The sequence below is a fragment of the Solanum verrucosum genome, unplaced genomic scaffold (genome assembly GCF_900185275.1).
Source record: "Solanum verrucosum unplaced genomic scaffold, falcon-dt-bn FXZP01000182.1, whole genome shotgun sequence".
NCBI lineage: Eukaryota > Viridiplantae > Streptophyta > Magnoliopsida > Solanales > Solanaceae > Solanum > Solanum verrucosum.
The window spans coordinates 121,212-139,040 of record NW_026020378.1 but is presented as its reverse complement, the minus strand read 5'-3'; the positions used below and the strand labels follow the sequence as shown (position 1 = coordinate 139,040).

At 32.5% G+C, this 17,829-nt stretch overlaps 3 protein-coding genes across 5 annotated transcripts; 2 read left to right on the top strand and 1 right to left on the bottom strand.

Moving 5' to 3' along the window:
• The first annotated feature begins 8,101 nt into the window (after positions 1-8,101).
• Positions 8,102-10,094, top strand: LOC125838813 (heat shock factor protein HSF30). Of its 2 annotated transcripts, XM_049517843.1 has the most exons (3): positions 8,108-8,393; positions 8,836-9,595; positions 9,915-10,094. In XM_049517843.1, the coding sequence occupies exons 1-3, from the start codon at positions 8,124-8,126 to the stop codon at positions 9,917-9,919; spliced, it is 1,035 nt and encodes a 344-aa protein (XP_049373800.1). In that variant the 5' UTR covers positions 8,108-8,123; the 3' UTR covers positions 9,920-10,094. The 2 variants fall into 2 exon arrangements, with proteins under 2 accessions (XP_049373799.1, XP_049373800.1); XM_049517842.1 differs by lacking the exon at positions 9,915-10,094 and having other exon boundaries at positions 8,102-8,393; positions 8,836-9,642.
• Positions 10,095-12,136: 2,042 nt separating this feature from the next.
• On the top strand, positions 12,137-14,487 carry LOC125838748 (cytochrome P450 711A1). The gene is made up of 5 exons (XM_049517788.1): positions 12,137-12,551; positions 12,631-12,783; positions 12,853-13,615; positions 13,737-13,832; positions 13,979-14,487. The coding sequence occupies exons 1-5, from the start codon at positions 12,334-12,336 to the stop codon at positions 14,306-14,308; spliced, it is 1,560 nt and encodes a 519-aa protein (XP_049373745.1). The 5' UTR covers positions 12,137-12,333; the 3' UTR covers positions 14,309-14,487.
• Positions 14,488-14,682: 195 nt separating this feature from the next.
• Positions 14,683-17,127, bottom strand: LOC125838749 (protein IQ-DOMAIN 6). 2 transcript variants are annotated; one of them, XM_049517789.1, is made up of 5 exons: positions 16,970-17,127; positions 16,671-16,889; positions 15,645-15,872; positions 15,443-15,556; positions 14,683-15,373 (listed from the first exon to the last, which is right to left on the bottom strand). In XM_049517789.1, the coding sequence occupies exons 1-5, from the start codon at positions 17,033-17,035 to the stop codon at positions 14,696-14,698; spliced, it is 1,305 nt and encodes a 434-aa protein (XP_049373746.1). In that variant the 5' UTR covers positions 17,036-17,127; the 3' UTR covers positions 14,683-14,695. The 2 variants fall into 2 exon arrangements, with proteins under 2 accessions (XP_049373746.1, XP_049373747.1); XM_049517790.1 differs by having other exon boundaries at positions 14,683-15,370.
• Between the last annotated feature and the right edge of the window lie 702 nt (positions 17,128-17,829).

Genomic DNA, 17,829 nt, shown 5'->3' with positions numbered 1-17,829 from the left:
AAACTATTAATTATTATGACTTATATTTTGTATTTATTTATAAAGTAATAAAACATAAAAATTTATAATGAAACATGGTAGCATAATCTAGAAGGAGGACACGTGCAGTTGCACAAAAGCAGAAAGAAGTGAAAGACAAAAATAGTGAATTGACGAAGAGGCCCTTGCTTGGAACCTCTTCTACTAAGTAAAGTAATATAATGCTAGACTAGAAACTATGGCCAGCAGAAACATGCCCATTGTATTTTGATTAGGACGGTTGAAACGTGTTTTGGTGCTCTAATTCATTTGACTTAATAAAAATTATAAATATTAACTTTTTTGGTCGATACAGTACGTTTCTTTGGGATATGCAATTAAGTTTTGTTGTGCAATCCAATTATTAATGTGTGAGCGTCAACTTTTAGTTTAGACAAATAAGACTTCATTTATTTTTGATGAATATTCTAAGACGAAATTGGAAAGCAATTTACTTGGCTCACTATATATACTCTATTAGATAGAATTTTTTGTGCGATTGTCCCGTCTTCATATCTTATAAAGTAAGTAAGCGATGCCAACAAGAAAATTGGCGAAATGACAAATAAAAAATAAATGGATGATATTTTTAGTGTTACGAACTGCCTTTGCTATGAACTTTTGTATAATTATTATTCTTAGCATTGATTTACTGCTTTCATAGAGATTATTGTGATAATTCAAGGTTTATTTTCTTCTTTTTTTTGCATCCGAATGTTCTTTAATTATTGTAATTACTTATACAAATTTGAATAGTTTGTCAAACAAGAGTTAGAAAAAAACTTTTCGTTAGAACCTAGTTCAATATTTCAGCGGAATCATCATTTTTATTATGTCATGATTTTGACCATTTTGGAAAATACGAATTTGAAATGTCTGAAATATTTTCACTATTTATAAAATATACTTAAAGTCGTCCCTTAATTTTTAAAAAGAAATTAAGAAAACCTTAATTAAAAAAAGGCAAAAAAAAATCTTTTTAAAAATTTTCAAAAGTGGAGTAAGAATTCTTATTAATATTTCAAGAAGGTTTTAAACACTTAAAATATCTATTAACACATGATTATACATCGATTTAACTAAGCAAATCATTTGACTAATTTAGAGCAATTAAAAGAAAGATATTTCGAAGTTGCTTTAAAAAAAAGCCAACTCAAGAAAATTACATTGTTCAAGGGATAAACAAGACTAACTTAGTTTCATTTATTTATTTGAAAACTGAAACAAACCAAGTATATGAAGAGAGTTCCAATTTTTATTTTTATTTTTTATTAAACTCGTGATAGTTTAGTAATTGCAAATAAATTATATACAAATAAATTGAGAAGCAAGAGGTTCCTTTTCTTAACCCAAATGCATTTTGGGCTTTTCATCTCGAAATCTCAGCAAAATGTCTTCTCTGAGCATTGGGATTTTAGCTCATTAGAACTGTATACGATCAGTGTATATCAGCCACATATTCCCTGTTTATTTGATTCCCTTTCCTGTATATTAGGTTCTACTTTTGTATACTAGTTTTTGAACTTAGTATATTATTCTTCAACCTGTTTGTTACTCCATTTGTGGACTCAAAATTAGTCCTCTAAGAACTTGGGCTACGACTGACACTTGAAATTTGGGCTCTGCTCAAGAGAAATTTAAGGTAACTAGGTACCCATTTGGACTCATTGAATGGAGTTCTGGCCCAAGAGAAAAGAGGAACTGACACATACATACAAACCTTAGATTAAATTAAGTAAAAATTAGGCAAATGACATAGTATAAGAAAGAAATTACTTCCTTTTCCTACTCTTTCATTAATTACCAAAAATCCCTTTTTTTAGTGTTTTTCGGATACATAATATAGCAGTGTGGATACTTAATATAGCAGCGCGGATACTTTAATTAATAACGGGCGGATACTTAAATTATTAAGTTGTTAGCAGCACGGATACTTAATTAACGGGTGGATGCATAATATAGCAGCGCGAATACTTTAATTAATAACGGGCGGATACTTAAATTATTAAGTTGTTAGCTACACGGATACTTAATTAACGAGCGGATGCATAATATAACAGCGCAGATACTTTAATTAATAACGGACGGATACTTAAATTAATAAAGTATCCGATTAAGTTGAATTGGGGGAAAATAAGGGATTTTTGTATTTTAGTAAAAGAGTAGGGAAATATTGAGAATAGGTAAAGAAGTGTTGTGTATTTAAGTAATTTTTCCTTAAATTAACACGTTTTAGTCAAATAAGTATTTAGTAAATAAAAGTCTAACCTGAATGGGAAAATTAGCAATCAAGTCATAATACCTAACATAATTAGTCAAAACAACAACACTTTAAAATATTTATTTAAAATGTCAGAATGGTAATATTTTAGAAAATAATTTGTATTCAGATTTTATTATTAAAATTTCCTTTTATTTATCAAAACAGTCCTATATTAGACCAAATTCTAAACTAATAACCGTTTAAAAAGAAAAAAATAATTACACCACTACCCATTACCCTTATTTCCCCACCTTTCACGTTTTCCAGCTTTTCTCCCTTCAAGGTTCTCACAAATTGTTCAACAAAATCTCTATTTTAATTCAAGAAATTTCTCAATTGTTAAACGAAATCTCTATACTAATTCAAGAAATTTTTCAATTAGCAAATGTAATTTCCATTATTTATTGAGATTTATTTTTGATTTGCTTTTTAAAATCACCGATTATGGTGTATTCCGGATTGTATATATTACGGATTTTCAGTCAATTTTTTCATTTTTTATGAGATTTTGTTTAGATATTCATCAAATATTTATGTATTTCAAATTTTTAGTCTTTTAAACAATTTTTTTCAATTTATTTTGTGATTTTGTTTTAATTTTTCAGATTTAGTAGAATCTAAAAATTCATTTATATGTTTATTTTGTTTGATTTTTAATACATTTATATTTGATAATATCGAAATTTGCTTTTAAGGTTTTAGAATTTGGGGAAAGCATCTGATTGTCTACAATGACTGAATCAATCAAAATTACTTAAGGTATACCAAATAATATTCAAAATTTTGGGGAATTTCCCTCATTTGATTTGTGTATTACCCAAGTTTTGGGGAATTTCCATCATGATTGTATTAGTAAGACATTTTTTGTATTTTAATCATAACTGTATTAGTAAGACATTTTTTGTATTTTATTTTTTGTATTCATGTGTATACCCTATGCAGTTTTAATCATAACTGTATTAAGAAGATATTTTTGTATTTTATTTTGTTAAAGCAATATAAGTTTGATGAAAACATAATATATAAAATTGTGATGAATTGATATTGAAATACAAACTTATTTGGTATTCATTTGGCGTTTGGAATACAAAATGATGTTGAAATACATCCTGATTTTTGGAATACAAACTGATATTGAAATACATCCTTATTTTTGGAATATAAACTGATCCAAAGAAATAGTAACTACAATTTTAAAGTGAAATAATAATAATATAACAAGACTGGATATTGAAATATAAATACAATTTAGCTTGAATACAACTTATTCTATGTTTTATGTTTTCACCAAAAATGCATTTTCAATATCATTTTATTTTACTACTAATTTGTATATTTTTTTCTTCTTAAACTAGAATACCAAAAGAGTTGTATTCATTATAATTCTATACCAACATTTTTTTTGTATTTTAAGTTATACATATTTTTAGGTATATCGATTGTATTCCATTTTTTATATAATTTAAATTTGTGACTCATATAATTTTTCAATTACACTTTAAAGTATTCACACGTTAAATATACAAAAATAAAATAACTTCATAACATGAATATGAATACATTTCAGTTGAACACATATTCAAAGAATTCCAAACAAGTAAATATATAAAACAGAGGGCATTAGAAATTGGGAAACAATTCCACTCTAATAAGATAAAAAATTCAAGCATCATGAACTAAACAATACGCGGTCCATTCCTACACGAACGCCCATTGTGCCCCTTAAACCCACAAGTACTGCAAGAATTCTTGCTCTTCTTCCCATATAGCTCGTTGTACGCCTTGTCACGATACTTCTTGAATGGCCTTCCAGGTAGCTAGCTTCAAAAAGAAAAAATATAGAACACACACTCAATACATACTGATCTGTATTTACATACAAAGATTTCACCTTTTAGCTCAACTACAACAAATTGAATCCAGAACTTACTACAAGGCAACAAATAGTGGTATACAATTCTTAATTACTTTATGATTTTTAATCCCTAGTTGTACTCTGTTCAGTATATCACATATTTTTTATGACTTTATCCCTATATTGTTACTATTTACATTAACTTAATGGGATACAAAGCACTGTATGCATTAAAAAAACAGCTTTCAAACTAAAAAAAACAAACAATTTCATTTGTTCTACATCATAATTTGGATACAAAACATCCAAAAAAAATGGGATACAAAAATCTCATATTGTTAGTGTTTACATTAACATAATGGGATACAAAAATATTGTATGCATTCAAATAAAAAGAAAACAGCTACGAAACTAAAAAAAAAATCAAGCACTTTCAATAGTTCTACATCATAGTTTGGATACAAAACATCCAATAAAAGTTAAAATATCAAACTATACAAAAATTTCACCAATTTCATCAAAAAAAAATCAACCCACTATTATAGTCGAGATATACGAATATATCATCCAAACAAATAAAATAATCGACAAAAATAAAAATACATGATGTCGAAATTTCTTGAATTCAATGAAACTGACGAAATTATAGTCGTGAATTTTGAAAACCTCCGTTTCAAGAATATGCCGAATTCAACTCGAAGAAGCTTTGAAAATTATCATTTGAATGATTTGGAAGACAAAACTATTTTTTGCAATTTTTTTTTTGAAATTCTTAAGAACAATGCAAAAAAACGCTCGAAAGAAAAAAGAGCAACTTTCACATATAGCAAACACAAAATTCATATTTGTATGATATAGCAAAGTTTGCATAATTGCGCTCCATAGCAAACATAAATATGTATATTTCGCTATACATATACAAAAGAAAGAAGTTGTATAATATGTTTTGGTATACATATACAAAAAGATCAATTGTATAAAGTGAGAGAGGCGAGTGAGCAAGCGAGATCTGGGAGAGTGGTAAGCGAGATCTGGGAGAGGGGAACGAAAATAAATGTATATATACAATTTTCACGCATTTTATACATTTGCGTTTTTGTATAAAGTGAGAAGAGGCGAGTGAGAGAGTGAGATCTGGGAGAGGGGAGAGAGGGGAACGAAAATATATGTATATATACAATTTTCTCTCGCTTTATACAAACACATTTTATACAATTTGCGTTTTTTGTATAAAGTGAGAGAGGTGAGTGAGAGAGCGAGATCTGGGAGAGGGGAGAGAGGGAACGAAAATATATGTATATATACAATTTTCTCTCGCTTTATACAAACACAAACGCACTTTATACACTTGCGTTTGTATAAAAAACGAGAGAGGCGAGGGAGAGAACGAGAGTGGCGAGCGAGATTCACTAGGAGAGAGGTGAAATAACAACAGTTTGCTATGGGGTACAATTAAATCAAACTATATTTATAGCATTTAATTTGAATTAATAGTTTGTTATTATATACAATTTTCCCAAGAAAAAATGGCAACATATGCTCTTTCAAAACGTAGCTGATTTATATTTAAAATCATTTTTTCCTTTTTGAAATTTTCTGTTCCATGATTTTCTCTATTTTGTTATTAATTATTTGTATTCTTTCAAATTAATCAAAATAAAATAAACACATAACTCATCCCTTAACAAACGAAAATATTGTCATTTTAAATAAATAGTGAAACTATTGCTAAGGAGTCCCATTAAAAGCTAAAATATTATTATTTTGAAAATTTTCCCAGAAAAAGAATTGACATCTAATAGCCATACGTGTATTCTGCACAAAAATAAGTATGAAAATTCCTATTCATATTCATCTCTCTCTTCAAATTATCTTTTTTAAAATATAAAAGATATTTAGTACCATCTCTCTTCTAACTTCCAACAACTTTTCTTTACAACTAGTAAAAGATTTATTTAAAATTATATTGATCCTTAAAATGAGCAAAAGTATTTAATTATGAATATTCTTCTCTTAAAGGATATTTCTACGAGTCTACCATCTACAAATTATTCCTACGAGATCATCTATAAATTATTCATACGAGTATTCCTACCATCTACTAGCAAAGAATTTATTTGAAAGGATTGATCGTTAGGGTCTTGTTTTGGTTCGAATATCGGGGTTGTGGTCGGATCTTTGTTCGAATGTCGGGTATCGAGTCGAGAGTCTAGGTGAAATCCCGGATCGGATGTCGGGGTCGGGATCGGTTCCCAGTTTGAATGTCGGGTCGCGGATCGAGAGTTAGGTTCAACTCCAGGTCAAGGATTGAGGTCATATCCCGAATCAATCATCAGGGTCGGACCTTTCAGTCGTCGGGGTTGGATGTCGGGATCGAATTCTGAATCGGTTATTGCGGTTGATTTTCATGTCAAAAACTATTTTCCTAAAAAATATTTTCTACTCTCTAGCCAAAAATAAAAGATATTTTGTGAAAAATATTTTTCATTCACCAACCATACAAATAGAGAATATTTTTCACTCACCAACCAAACATGAAAAATGAGTTAGAAACTAGTTAGTTTTCAAAAAAGTATTTTCCTTCGTACCAAACACACACACATGGTTAGAACTTTTGATAAGTTCCTACACGATTTTTAATTACACGTTATCTCTAGACGGAAATATTTGTCCGTCGTCTTTTAACTTTTGGGGTTTTTCTGATTTCCTGATTCAGCAAACACACACGGTTAGAATTTTTGAGAAGTTCCTAGACGGTTTTTAATTACACGTTATCTCTAGATAGAAATATTTATCTGTCGTCTTTTAACTTCTGGGGTTTGTCTGATTTTCTGGTTAAGATTATAAGTATAAAATTATAATTTTACAATAATTTTTTAAATTGAAAAGTGAAATCAAGTAGGGTGGAAAAAGGCAGAATATTGATAATTAAGATTAGATTAGAGATAAAATTTACATAATGTTTGATTGAGAATATAAATTTAATTTATTAGGTTAAATTTATATTTTCAAACAAAGAGTATCATCTCAAACTCCTAACTTAATCTTGAAATACTTAATCATATCTAGTGTATCAACTGGCCCTTAGATTATTTGATAGGGTGAACAATAAGATTTATTTTTAATGTTGGAATTAGTCGTACGATATAACTTTTTATGGATTTAGTTTGTTATATTAAATGGACTAGCGTGTATTAAACTATAATTCCTGAAACACTATTGAATATGATGTTCTAGAATAGAAATAATATCACATATTGTAAATATCATGATTTATCATATGTAAAAAATAGTATTGAATGAGATGTATAATTGAGAGAATTGATGGCAACTTATTAAAAGATTTAGTTTTATGAGAAATTTTCATTTTTACACTTTAGAGATCTGAAAAACTTATTTTCTTTTTATTATTTTTGTAACTTGAAAGTCATCGCAAAATCTTAATTCCTCTATATTATATAATATAAAATATAACTAATATATTGACAAGTCAAACTTAAATCTGCAATCAAATATTATAATATATCACTATTTCAATTTGTTTATTTTACTTTGACTTAGCATGAAGAATAAGAAAATAAAATAAATAAATAAATTTTATGATTTAAATTAAAGATATGTTAAATATTCCAACATATTTTTCTATTTTTGTGGCCTTAAACCTATATAAAAAAATATTTCCTTTAAAATGAACTTAAAAAAAAATTAAAACAAAATTAGTAAAATATAATTCTTTCAAACTTCCAAAATGGTCCCTCTAGTGTACAAATGTTGGAAAGTTCCAATATCTAACTATTCCTTCCAAATATCTTGAGATAAGAAGATATTTTCTAGACTTCTCCTCTTTCTTCCATCTGTTTTTCTCTAGAACTTTCTAGTCCACATCCCATTCTTATATTACTCACACTCACTCCTTAATACCCCTCAAAACTCTTTTGCTAATCCATCTTATTAATTAATTGTAATAATTAGCAAACTGAATAAGCAATGGAGGAAGTAGTGAAAGTGAAGGTGGAAGAAGATGGCATTCCGACGGCCGTGCTGCCTATGGAAGGGTTGCACGACGTTGGTCCGCCACCATTTCTGAGCAAAACTTATGAAATGGTGGAAGATTCTTCAACTGATGAAGTCATATCGTGGAGCACAACAAGGAATAGCTTTATTGTTTGGGATTCTCACAAGTTTTCCACCACATTGTTGCCTAGATTTTTCAAGCACAGCAATTTTTCCAGTTTCATTCGGCAGCTTAACACATATGTAAGTATCTTTGTGCTTCTAATTTTGGTATTCCTTATCTAGATTTTGTATGTGTTAGGTTTCGATTTTCGATTAGTTAGGGTTTCTAAATAGCCATCTGTTGGACTTGGTGGTGATTACTGTTTTTTATCAATTGAAATGGGTGAATTTGATTTTAAGGACTGATATAATTTTTTATTGAATGTGGTTGTGCTGAGTGCACGGTATTATCCTGCTTTGAATGACTTCAATATGTATTTGCTCCATTAGCTTAGGCAGAAGTTGAGCTAGTGTAAGTGCAGATGGTTGGTGATTCTGATGAGTTCTACTGATTGTACGATGAATATTCGAAGAAAGAAGAAAGCTAGGTTGTGTTTCTTCTGTTGGATTATTAAGCATAGCTTCTTGTATTTTTTGTAATGGAATATGAGTTTTATTGACTCTTAACTTGATGGAAATGCAGGGATTTAGAAAGGTGGATCCTGACAGATGGGAATTTGCGAATGAAGGTTTCCTGGGAGGGCAGAAGCATCTTTTGAAGACGATAAAGAGGAGGAGGAATGTTGGTCAAAGTATGAATCAACAAGGATCCGGCGCTTGCATTGAAATTGGTTATTATGGGATGGAGGAGGAGCTAGAAAGATTACAGCGGGATAAAAACGTGTTGATGACTGAAATAGTTAAACTTAGGCAGCAACAGCAGAGTACGAGGAATCAGATCATTGCCATGGGAGAAAAAATCGAAAGCCAGGAGAGGAAACAAGAGCAGATGATGAGTTTCTTAGCAAAGATCTTCAGCAATCCAACTTTTCTCCAGCAGTACTTGGACAAACATGTGCAGAGAAAAGATAAACAACGTATTGAAGTTGGACAAAAGAGGAGACTAACGATGACCCCCAGTGCTGAGAACCTTCAAAATGTAGCCACAGGAAGTGATCATCAGCCAATGAATTACTCCTCACACCAAGAGCGTGAAGCTGAGCTTGCAAGTATTGACATGTTATTCTCTGCTGCAATGGACAATGAATCAAGCAGCAATGTCAGGTCGGCTTCTGTTGTGACAGCAAATGGCACAGATATGGAACCAGGGCCTGAAGATATTTGGGAAGAGTTGCTCAGTGAAGATCTTTTATCCGGGGATCAAGCAGAGGAAGTACTGGTTGTTGAACAACCTGAATTCGACGTGGATGTTGAAGATCTTGTTGCAAAAACACCTGAATGGGGTGAGGAATTACAAGACCTTGTAGATCAACTTGATTTCCTTTAGGTCCAATCCGTAAAAGCTTCACTTTGAGGGAAACTCTAATTGTTCCTCTGACCTCCTTGACACAATTCCAGTATCCTATATTGAGTTACTGCTTTCAAATATGTTTTAGTTAATATTTGTATTTTTTGTTTCTCTTATATAGCAGGGATGGGACGCCTAAAGCAAACACAAAATTTTATATTACATTCCTTATTGATATTTAGATTGTACTAATATGTTTTGGAAAGTGAAGTGCAGAATTGATATTTTTCTTTTCACTTGGTTTAATTTTTCAGGTTAAGATGCAGATATACTACTACTTTCGGAAAGCAAGGTTTGAGGCAGTCTCTAGCAGCGCATGTTTACAAGTAATGCCAGTTAACAGCTTTTTATTTCTTAGTTAAGTCTGGAGGAATGACTACTGTATATTCATGTTCATGTATATAATAATGTCTTTTAAATGATGTGATGTATCTTAGGCTGTCATGTTGTAGCCTATCTTTTTATTTTTCTTGTAATTTTGTATAGAACTGAGGTCCATACCATTCTCAACGGAGCTAATAATAATCATACAATTGACAATGGTATAGCTTAATTATGGCTTCTGCATTATCTATCTAGTGCTCATAAACTTTTAGGGGTTGTTTAAATATGCAGAGGTTAGGGGTTGGCTTGTAACTTGGATGTTTGGAGAATGAGGGGATAAAGTATACGGAGATCTATGTTTGGTTGCGTTGCGAGTGAGCAGCATTTTTCCTCCACCGCATCAACCAACACCAGTTCCTTTTTAAAACATTGTCATGCATGTGTCCACTTCACAAATCAATATATTTTACCAATCAGTATTATATTTGAAGGTTAGTTTTTACCTCTTTACTGGTGTTCTGCCCAACAGTTCAAGCTGGTTTACCAATTTGGATCTTGAAGATCCAGAACAATCGATGAAACTATCAATAGCAGTCATAGAGCAATTGCTTTCAATTCAATACACTAATAAACTGCTGTTGAGAATTTGTCATTGAGTATCCATCAGTTTCAATTCAATTGAATAATGAACTGTTGAGAATAATATAATTAAGTAACCAAAGTTCAAGTTTTAGATCAAAGAATATGCCAAATATAGGGGACAAATACAAGTTTAATATAATCAATCAGAACAATATTAAGCATGAGGTCTGACTTTAGGGTGGTGACAAAAGTTGAAAAATGGGAATCCTAATCAGAGTCATGTCCGAATATTATTTATTTATCTTTTCTGCAAAGCATCAAACGTGTAACAGAACAAATTGAACCGACATAAAATATTAACAAAAATAACCCCAGTATAAATAAATAAATAGTATTGAATGAACATTTCCTGTGACAAGTAAACATTTTTTAAAGTATATTAGTATTGTTTTCGACTTGCCTAATCACTATAACAGTAATTCCATGGTTTCTTTACTTCTTCAATCTACCCTTTTAAGGATTCAGTTTAATTTTTTGGAGTTGATATGTAAAATTTAAAGGTTCAGTAGAATGCATTAGAAAATTATTATATGTATTAATTTTGTATATTATTAATGTCTAATTATTTGGTACATTTTTTTTAATTTATATATAATTAATGCAAGTATTAGTTATATACTTTATTTACTAGGCTCATCTCTAGTACTAATCCCTCTAGTTGGTCCAATAATACTCTATTTTGTATTATGTATTATGATATTAGTAATATAAGGGTTTTTAATGTAGCACTGGTATGACCGTATAATTAAAAAGACAATTGTTTGTCAAAATCTTTTCCACATCTTTTCATCATATTTGTTATTAGAGAATCTTTCTATAAACAAATAGTATTTTTTTTCCAGCATAAATAATGTGAGCATAACTATTCCGTTTATCATTTGTCTAATAGCACCTTCGTCATTAGGAGACAATCTCATGTTTGCCCTTGATGTCTGATAGAGCTCAACGCAAAGTTAATTTTAAATTGAATTATAAATATGATCTTTTTTCAAAGTCTTATACCATGGTGTTTACTCATTCCACTCTAGTTTCGTTAATGGCTTAACGAGAAAAAGTCAATCCAAACTAGCTTTTAAGTGCCAAAATTAGTGCTCAAGTGAAAAGGGGCACACCAAACCTAGTGGTGGTGCAGCTGAGGACCGTTATATATATATATGAGATAAATATTAAATTTTCTTAGTTTCTTTTTGATTACCTCTTCAATTCTTTTAGTAAAAATCCCGACTCTGGCATTGAATTTTATGTGCAAGGAGTAAGGCCAAATTGACTATATCACTTCACTCAAAAAAGGAGAAGGAGAATATAAAAAGCATCACTCCAAACATTGTATTTGGAGAATCTCTACCTATGTTCGTCTAGACAAGAATAGATTTATTCTATATCTGTATCAATCCAAATAAAAGTTTGGCATTTTGTACTATCTTCATTAGCCACTGTCTCTATATTTTACCTGCCTTTCCAAATGCAATCTGCAACATCAAAATATCAGTGGAAAACAGAAAAAAAGTAAGCAAAAATATAGAAGAGGACCCTACCATTTAAATATAACCATCATTAACAACAAATACCAACAACTCATGAAATGATTTGATCATAGATCAAAAAATTACTAGGCCGGCTATACCCCATTAATTTCAAGATTCTCCTAAATACATATATATATAGTCAAACGTCGATTTGATCTCCTCCTTCACCAAGAAAACAAAAATGATGTTTCTTAGCTCAGCAATTCAAGAATCACCCATAGTCTCAACTATATTCACTATACTAGCTGGTGTTTTGGTCTACTTGTATCGACCTTATTGGCGTGTGAGAAAAGTACCTGGTCCTCCGGCTTTTCCCCTTGTAGGACATCTCCCTTTGATGGCTAAATATGGCCCTGATGTCTTCTCTGTCTTGGCCAAACAATATGGTCCTATCTACAGGTGATCGATTGTTCTTCTTTCATTTCAGAAACAGTTTTTGATCGGAGTATTCATTCAAGTTTTTACCTTTCTTAAGCAGATTTCACATGGGAAGGCAGCCACTAGTTATTGTTGCTGATGCAGAGTTATGCAGAGAAGTTGGAATAAAGAAATTCAAGGACATACCAAATAGAAGCATTCCATCTCCTATTGCAGCATCACCTCTTCATCAGAAAGGCTTATTTTTTACTAGGTAAAACAAAAGAAGCTAAAGTTGATTCCTTTAACTAGACGAAGGCTAATGTTGTTGTTAATAATACAGGGACTCAAGATGGTCAACAATGAGAAATACTATTCTATCAGTCTACCAGCCATCTTATCTAGCTAAGTTAGTGCCAATCATGCAATCGTATATCGAGTCTGCGTCTAAAAATCTGGAGTCTGAGGGAGATATCACATTCTCTGATCTCTCTCTTAAGTTAGCAACAGATGTAATTGGACAAGCTTCTTTTGGTGTGGATTTTGGACTTTCTAAACCAATATCAGACAAGATGAGTCATCATCAAGATGATAGTGAAGTACAGGAATTCATCAAGCAGCATATTTACTCCACAACACAACTCAAAATGGACTTATCAGGTTCTGTTTCAATCATACTGGGGTTACTTGTTCCGATTCTTCAAGAGCCATTTCGCCAAGTTCTCAAAAGAATCCCGGGTACTATGGACTGGAAGGTGGAAAGAACAAACAAGAATTTAAGCAGTAGGCTGGATGAGATAGTGGCAAAGAGGATGGAGGAAAAAGATCGTAGCTCGAAAGACTTCTTGTCGCTTATAATGCAGGCAAGGGAGTCAGAGAAGTTAGCTAAGAATGTTTTCACCTCAGATTATATCAGTGCTGTAACTTATGAGCACTTGCTGGCGGGTTCTGCAACGACATCCTTTACTTTGTCTTCTATCATCTATCTGGTTGCTTGCCATCCAGAAGTTGAGCAGAAGTTGCTTGCTGAGATAGATGCTTTTGGCCCTGATGATCACATACCCACTGCCAATGATCTTCAGCAGAAATTCCCGTACCTCGATCAGGTAAATGCCATTATTTTATATCTACAAGAAGTTCTCATACAATACAAGTAGAAAAAAGAAGAGAAGAGAACTAGTTTATTAAACCATTCTCATTCTTCTTGTAACTGCTTATAAACTTTAGGTAATCAAAGAAGCAATGAGGTGTTACGTTGTCTCGCCCTTAGTTGCCAGAGAAACATCATCTGAAGTGGAGATTGGAGGCTATAAACTTCCTAAGGTTAATATCTGTTTTTCCTATAATGCTGATCATTTTACTCTTCCATGGATTGGGCCCCCACCTCGGAAACCACGGGGGAGGGAATAGGTTCTAATCAAATCCAGCTCCTGTTTAGTATTTTTAACATATTTGTTACAATTAAGCAGGGAACATGGGTTTGGTTGGCTCTTGGAGTTCTTGCTAAGGACCCAAAGAACTTCCCAGAACCAGAGAAATTTAAACCAGAGAGGTTCGATCCAAACTGTGCAGAGGAAAAACAAAGGCATCCTTATGCAAATATTCCATTTGGAATAGGTCCACGAGCATGCATAGGACAGAAGTTCTCCATACAGGAAATCAAACTGTCGCTGATTCATTTGTATCGCAAGTACATTTTTCAACACTCTCCCCTCATGGAAAGCCCATTGGAACTTGAGTATGGCATAGTCCTAAACTATAAGCATGGTGTCAAGGTTCAAGCCATCAAGCGCAAATGAAACTTTCCAACATATCTAATGATGCTATGTGATACAAGAAACGAGAAATGGTGAGAGAGCTCAACCTGATGCAAGCCTGAATCCAGTCCCATCTGTGTAACAGAACTAGAATGCATACTTGTAACTTCTACTACTTCACATGTAACTCAATTTTATGACAAAAAAATGAAGTTTACACAGTCACACAATCAAGATGTGATCAACTTATCTCAGTAAATTTATGATAATAAAGCAAATGATCTACTTAATAACATACTTGCTACAAATGACAACTGCAAACCAAGTCCAGAACAAATTAAACATACCTACCAGCTTTTAGAATTTTTTTTTTTTTTTTTACAACAACAAGCTGTTGTATTGGTTGTCATTACCCCAGTCATTCTATTATTACTCAAAGACACAATTCTGCTTGTCCCCTAATCTAGAGAATTTATCCATTCTAGTAGGAAGACAGAGAGGCCTTGAGAAATTGACTGAAGGATCATAACCAGCACAACTCTTTGAGTCACCATTGTTGAGCTTAAGAAATTGGAACTCATCCATAGACTGTCTAAGCATTCTCTGATTTCTCTGCTTGGCCTTGGTTGACTCAGTTAGGCTCATGTAATTTGGTCGACTACTATTGCTGTCGTCAGTTCTATCAGATGTCAACATCGTGTTTCCAGATATTGGTGTTGTTGATGTGCAGAATGAAGATGATGCTGCTGAACTCTCATCATATCTAAATTCAGAACTTGGGCTTGACGAAGAACGAGTAGTATGCCCGACCAGTGGAGGTTTAGCTGATATCCTTTTGGTGACATTGTTCTTTTTCACTTTGACGGAGCATGGTTCAGTTGTCGTCTTGTCCTTATCCTTGAGAGTCTCTAAGCAAGACTTGGACTTTGGTGTAGTCTCCAAAGAATCAGTATATGCTTGTTCCATCAATCTGTTTTCCCACGGCCTTGCTGCCATCCAACGTTCTAACCAACTCCATCCACAGTTGCTCTTATCATAATCAAGACTTTTGAGGGATGGAACCGAGATAGTGGTTCTAGAATCAAAATTCTGGCTTGATTTCGACTGCTGCAATAGTTCACAAAGCATCTAATCAATCAATTTTGTTTGTTCCTAAATAGTCACTCAACTATTTACCTTTTGAGCTTGAGAGTATGCAAGTGCTCTTTCTCTCTTTAAGACTCCCTCTTGCCTCATGTGTATCTTTGTTTTGACCTCTTCAAGAGTCCGTTTACTGTCACACCATCCTTCCTGGTAAAGTTCAGAAAAGAAGAAATGTGTTAAAGGAAATTTAACCACTACTTAAAAATCTTTTAACCAAAATAAGTAAGATGTCTACCTCGGCTTCTTTCATGGGGTCAAGTTTGCCACGGTGTTCCTCTATTATCTTCTGCACAGCCTGCCCCTCAATGGACATACGTACACGACGAGCTCTAACCCGGGCTTGTACCCGAACCAGAGCTTGCATACACCTAAGAGTCACTGCAGCTTGCTTTCTTACTTGTCTGCCCCTAACAAGAGCTTGAAGCCTTACCAATCCTTTCAAGGCCCTAAATGCTCTTCTTGCCTAAAATGTCAATTAGACACATCAATATCAATATGGAGGAATATAGAATATTAAAACAGATCAATCTTATCAGCAGAGAGGATCAGATGCTGTCGAAACAGATATTTCTGTAAACATTCCGAGTTGAAACATGTATTCTAGGCTAGAAAACTAATATGTCATTCATAGCTCATTATGCAGAAAAGACAGTAGACAAAATTTCTGGGTAGTTTAACTTAATAAGTCGGTGAATCATAAACACATATGTTGTTCAAATGAAAAGACTATTATTGTGTTACAAAGATCAACCCACTGATCCCTCTCACCCATTTTCTAGTTAACTCGAACCTCAGGACACTAAAAGTGAATTAGGAGATACACAATCATGTTGGGAAAAAACCATCATGATTCTAAGCTGGCGTTCGACCATAGATTTAGTTGAAACTTGAAAAAAAAAAGGTTTTTGAAGTTGTGTTTAGATGTGCATTTTACTTTGAAAATATTTGATGTTTTGTGAGTGCAAGTGAACCAAACTAAGTTAGGGGGTCGTTAGACCGTAGCTTGCTGCTGAAAAACGTTGTTAGGCTAGCGCGGTTTGCTTTTTTCTTCAAGCTTCGCCCCCCTTACTCAACCTCAACATCTATAAAAAAGCCCTTTCTCCGTTTAGTTCATAAACAAACAATTTCTGCAACCCAAAATCTACAGTCAAACGGGAGCAAAATATTTTGATAAAACTACATGACCAGCAGGTTTGAAGAACAAGCAAATGTGAGGTGCAGAGAGCAATAAAAGGAAAAACAAGAAATCTAAAAGGAATACCAAGAATCCACGAAAGGTAGTTTGAATCCTAATTGCAGCCCATTCTTCCCTAACAGCCTTAAAATCTTTAGGAGGAGCTCTAACCACAGTAGCTACAGCAGCTGTATAAGCATCATTGTTCACTGATGAACAATCAGACCCTTCTGACCCAACACCATTTCTCTGCTTCAAACCCTTAACATCACTCCTCCATATCTTCCATTTCTTAACCTTCTTCTCCTAAACAACAACAAACACAAATTCAACAAAAAAAAAAAATGGTAATCAAGAAGCATAAAGATTCAATTTTTATCACTTACATGATCCTCTTTTTCAGACTTCTTGAATCCTATCAATGCTTTCACCCATTTTCCAGAAGCACCCATTTTGTTTTAGACAAGAAAGGTTTCACCCTTTGGAGAAGTCAAAGCAGAAAGAGAAAGTTCTTGTTAACTAAATGCTTCACTTTGAAGGGAAAAAATGAAGTTAACAGAGAGTATTAATGAGGGAAAAATGATTTAATTATTTTTTTCCTTTGAAAGTGACTTGAAAACATAAAAAGATTGCAACTTTTAATGGGAAGTTTTTGAGATATGGGATACGTGGGTGTAGTGGGGGTGGGCTGACTGCATTGTACAAAGAGCCGTTGGGTTTTTGAAATTCAAAAAAAAAAAAAAAAAAAAAACAGGTCGACACTATGGTCTTGTTTGTGTGTTTCCAGTTTTCCCGCTTTGGGGGGAATGGAATGGGAACAAAAAAGGACACTGGTTTTGTTTGAAATTACAAGAATGGGAGCTTTTGTACTTGACCCTAAAAAGGAACAACCCGTTTTATGAAAAGGTGAACATAACATCAAAAAGAAGCAGACAAACAATCTACAAACTTACTGTTCTTAAGATCTCTTTTTCTCTTACTTACCTAATTTATTGTAATGCTTCCATTTCATATTGTTTCAAATATATTCTTGAACAAATTATGTGAAAATTAAAATTAAATATAATTATTTCTTGAAAAAAACTAAAAAGAAAGTAGGTCAAACAAATTAAAACAAAGGAAATAGTATTTTCTTGTATTCACTCCAATTTATACTCCCTATGTCCCTAATTATTTGTCCACTTTTGAATTGACATATCTATTAAGAAAACAATTATTAACATAGTGAGTTTATCATTTTACCCCT

Excerpts from the sequence above, each read along its gene's own strand:
- LOC125838813 (XM_049517842.1), top strand. The coding sequence starts at position 8,124 with ATGGAGGAAGTAGTGAAAGTGAAGGTGGAAGAAGATGGCATTCCGACG. Across the intron at positions 8,394-8,835 it reads TTCGGCAGCTTAACACATAT|GGATTTAGAAAGGTGGATCC; the intron begins GTAAGTATCTTT and ends ATGGAAATGCAG.
- LOC125838748 (XM_049517788.1), top strand. The coding sequence starts at position 12,334 with ATGATGTTTCTTAGCTCAGCAATTCAAGAATCACCCATAGTCTCAACT. Across the intron at positions 12,784-12,852 it reads AAAGGCTTATTTTTTACTAG|GGACTCAAGATGGTCAACAA; the intron begins GTAAAACAAAAG and ends TTAATAATACAG. Across the intron at positions 13,833-13,978 it reads GAGGCTATAAACTTCCTAAG|GGAACATGGGTTTGGTTGGC; the intron begins GTTAATATCTGT and ends ACAATTAAGCAG.
- LOC125838749 (XM_049517789.1), bottom strand. The coding sequence starts at position 17,035 with ATGGGTGCTTCTGGAAAATGGGTGAAAGCATTGATAGGATTCAAGAAG. Across the intron at positions 16,890-16,969 it reads AGTCTGAAAAAGAGGATCAT|GAGAAGAAGGTTAAGAAATG; the intron begins GTAAGTGATAAA and ends GTTGTTGTTTAG. Across the intron at positions 15,557-15,644 it reads ACCCCATGAAAGAAGCCGAG|GAAGGATGGTGTGACAGTAA; the intron begins GTAGACATCTTA and ends GAACTTTACCAG.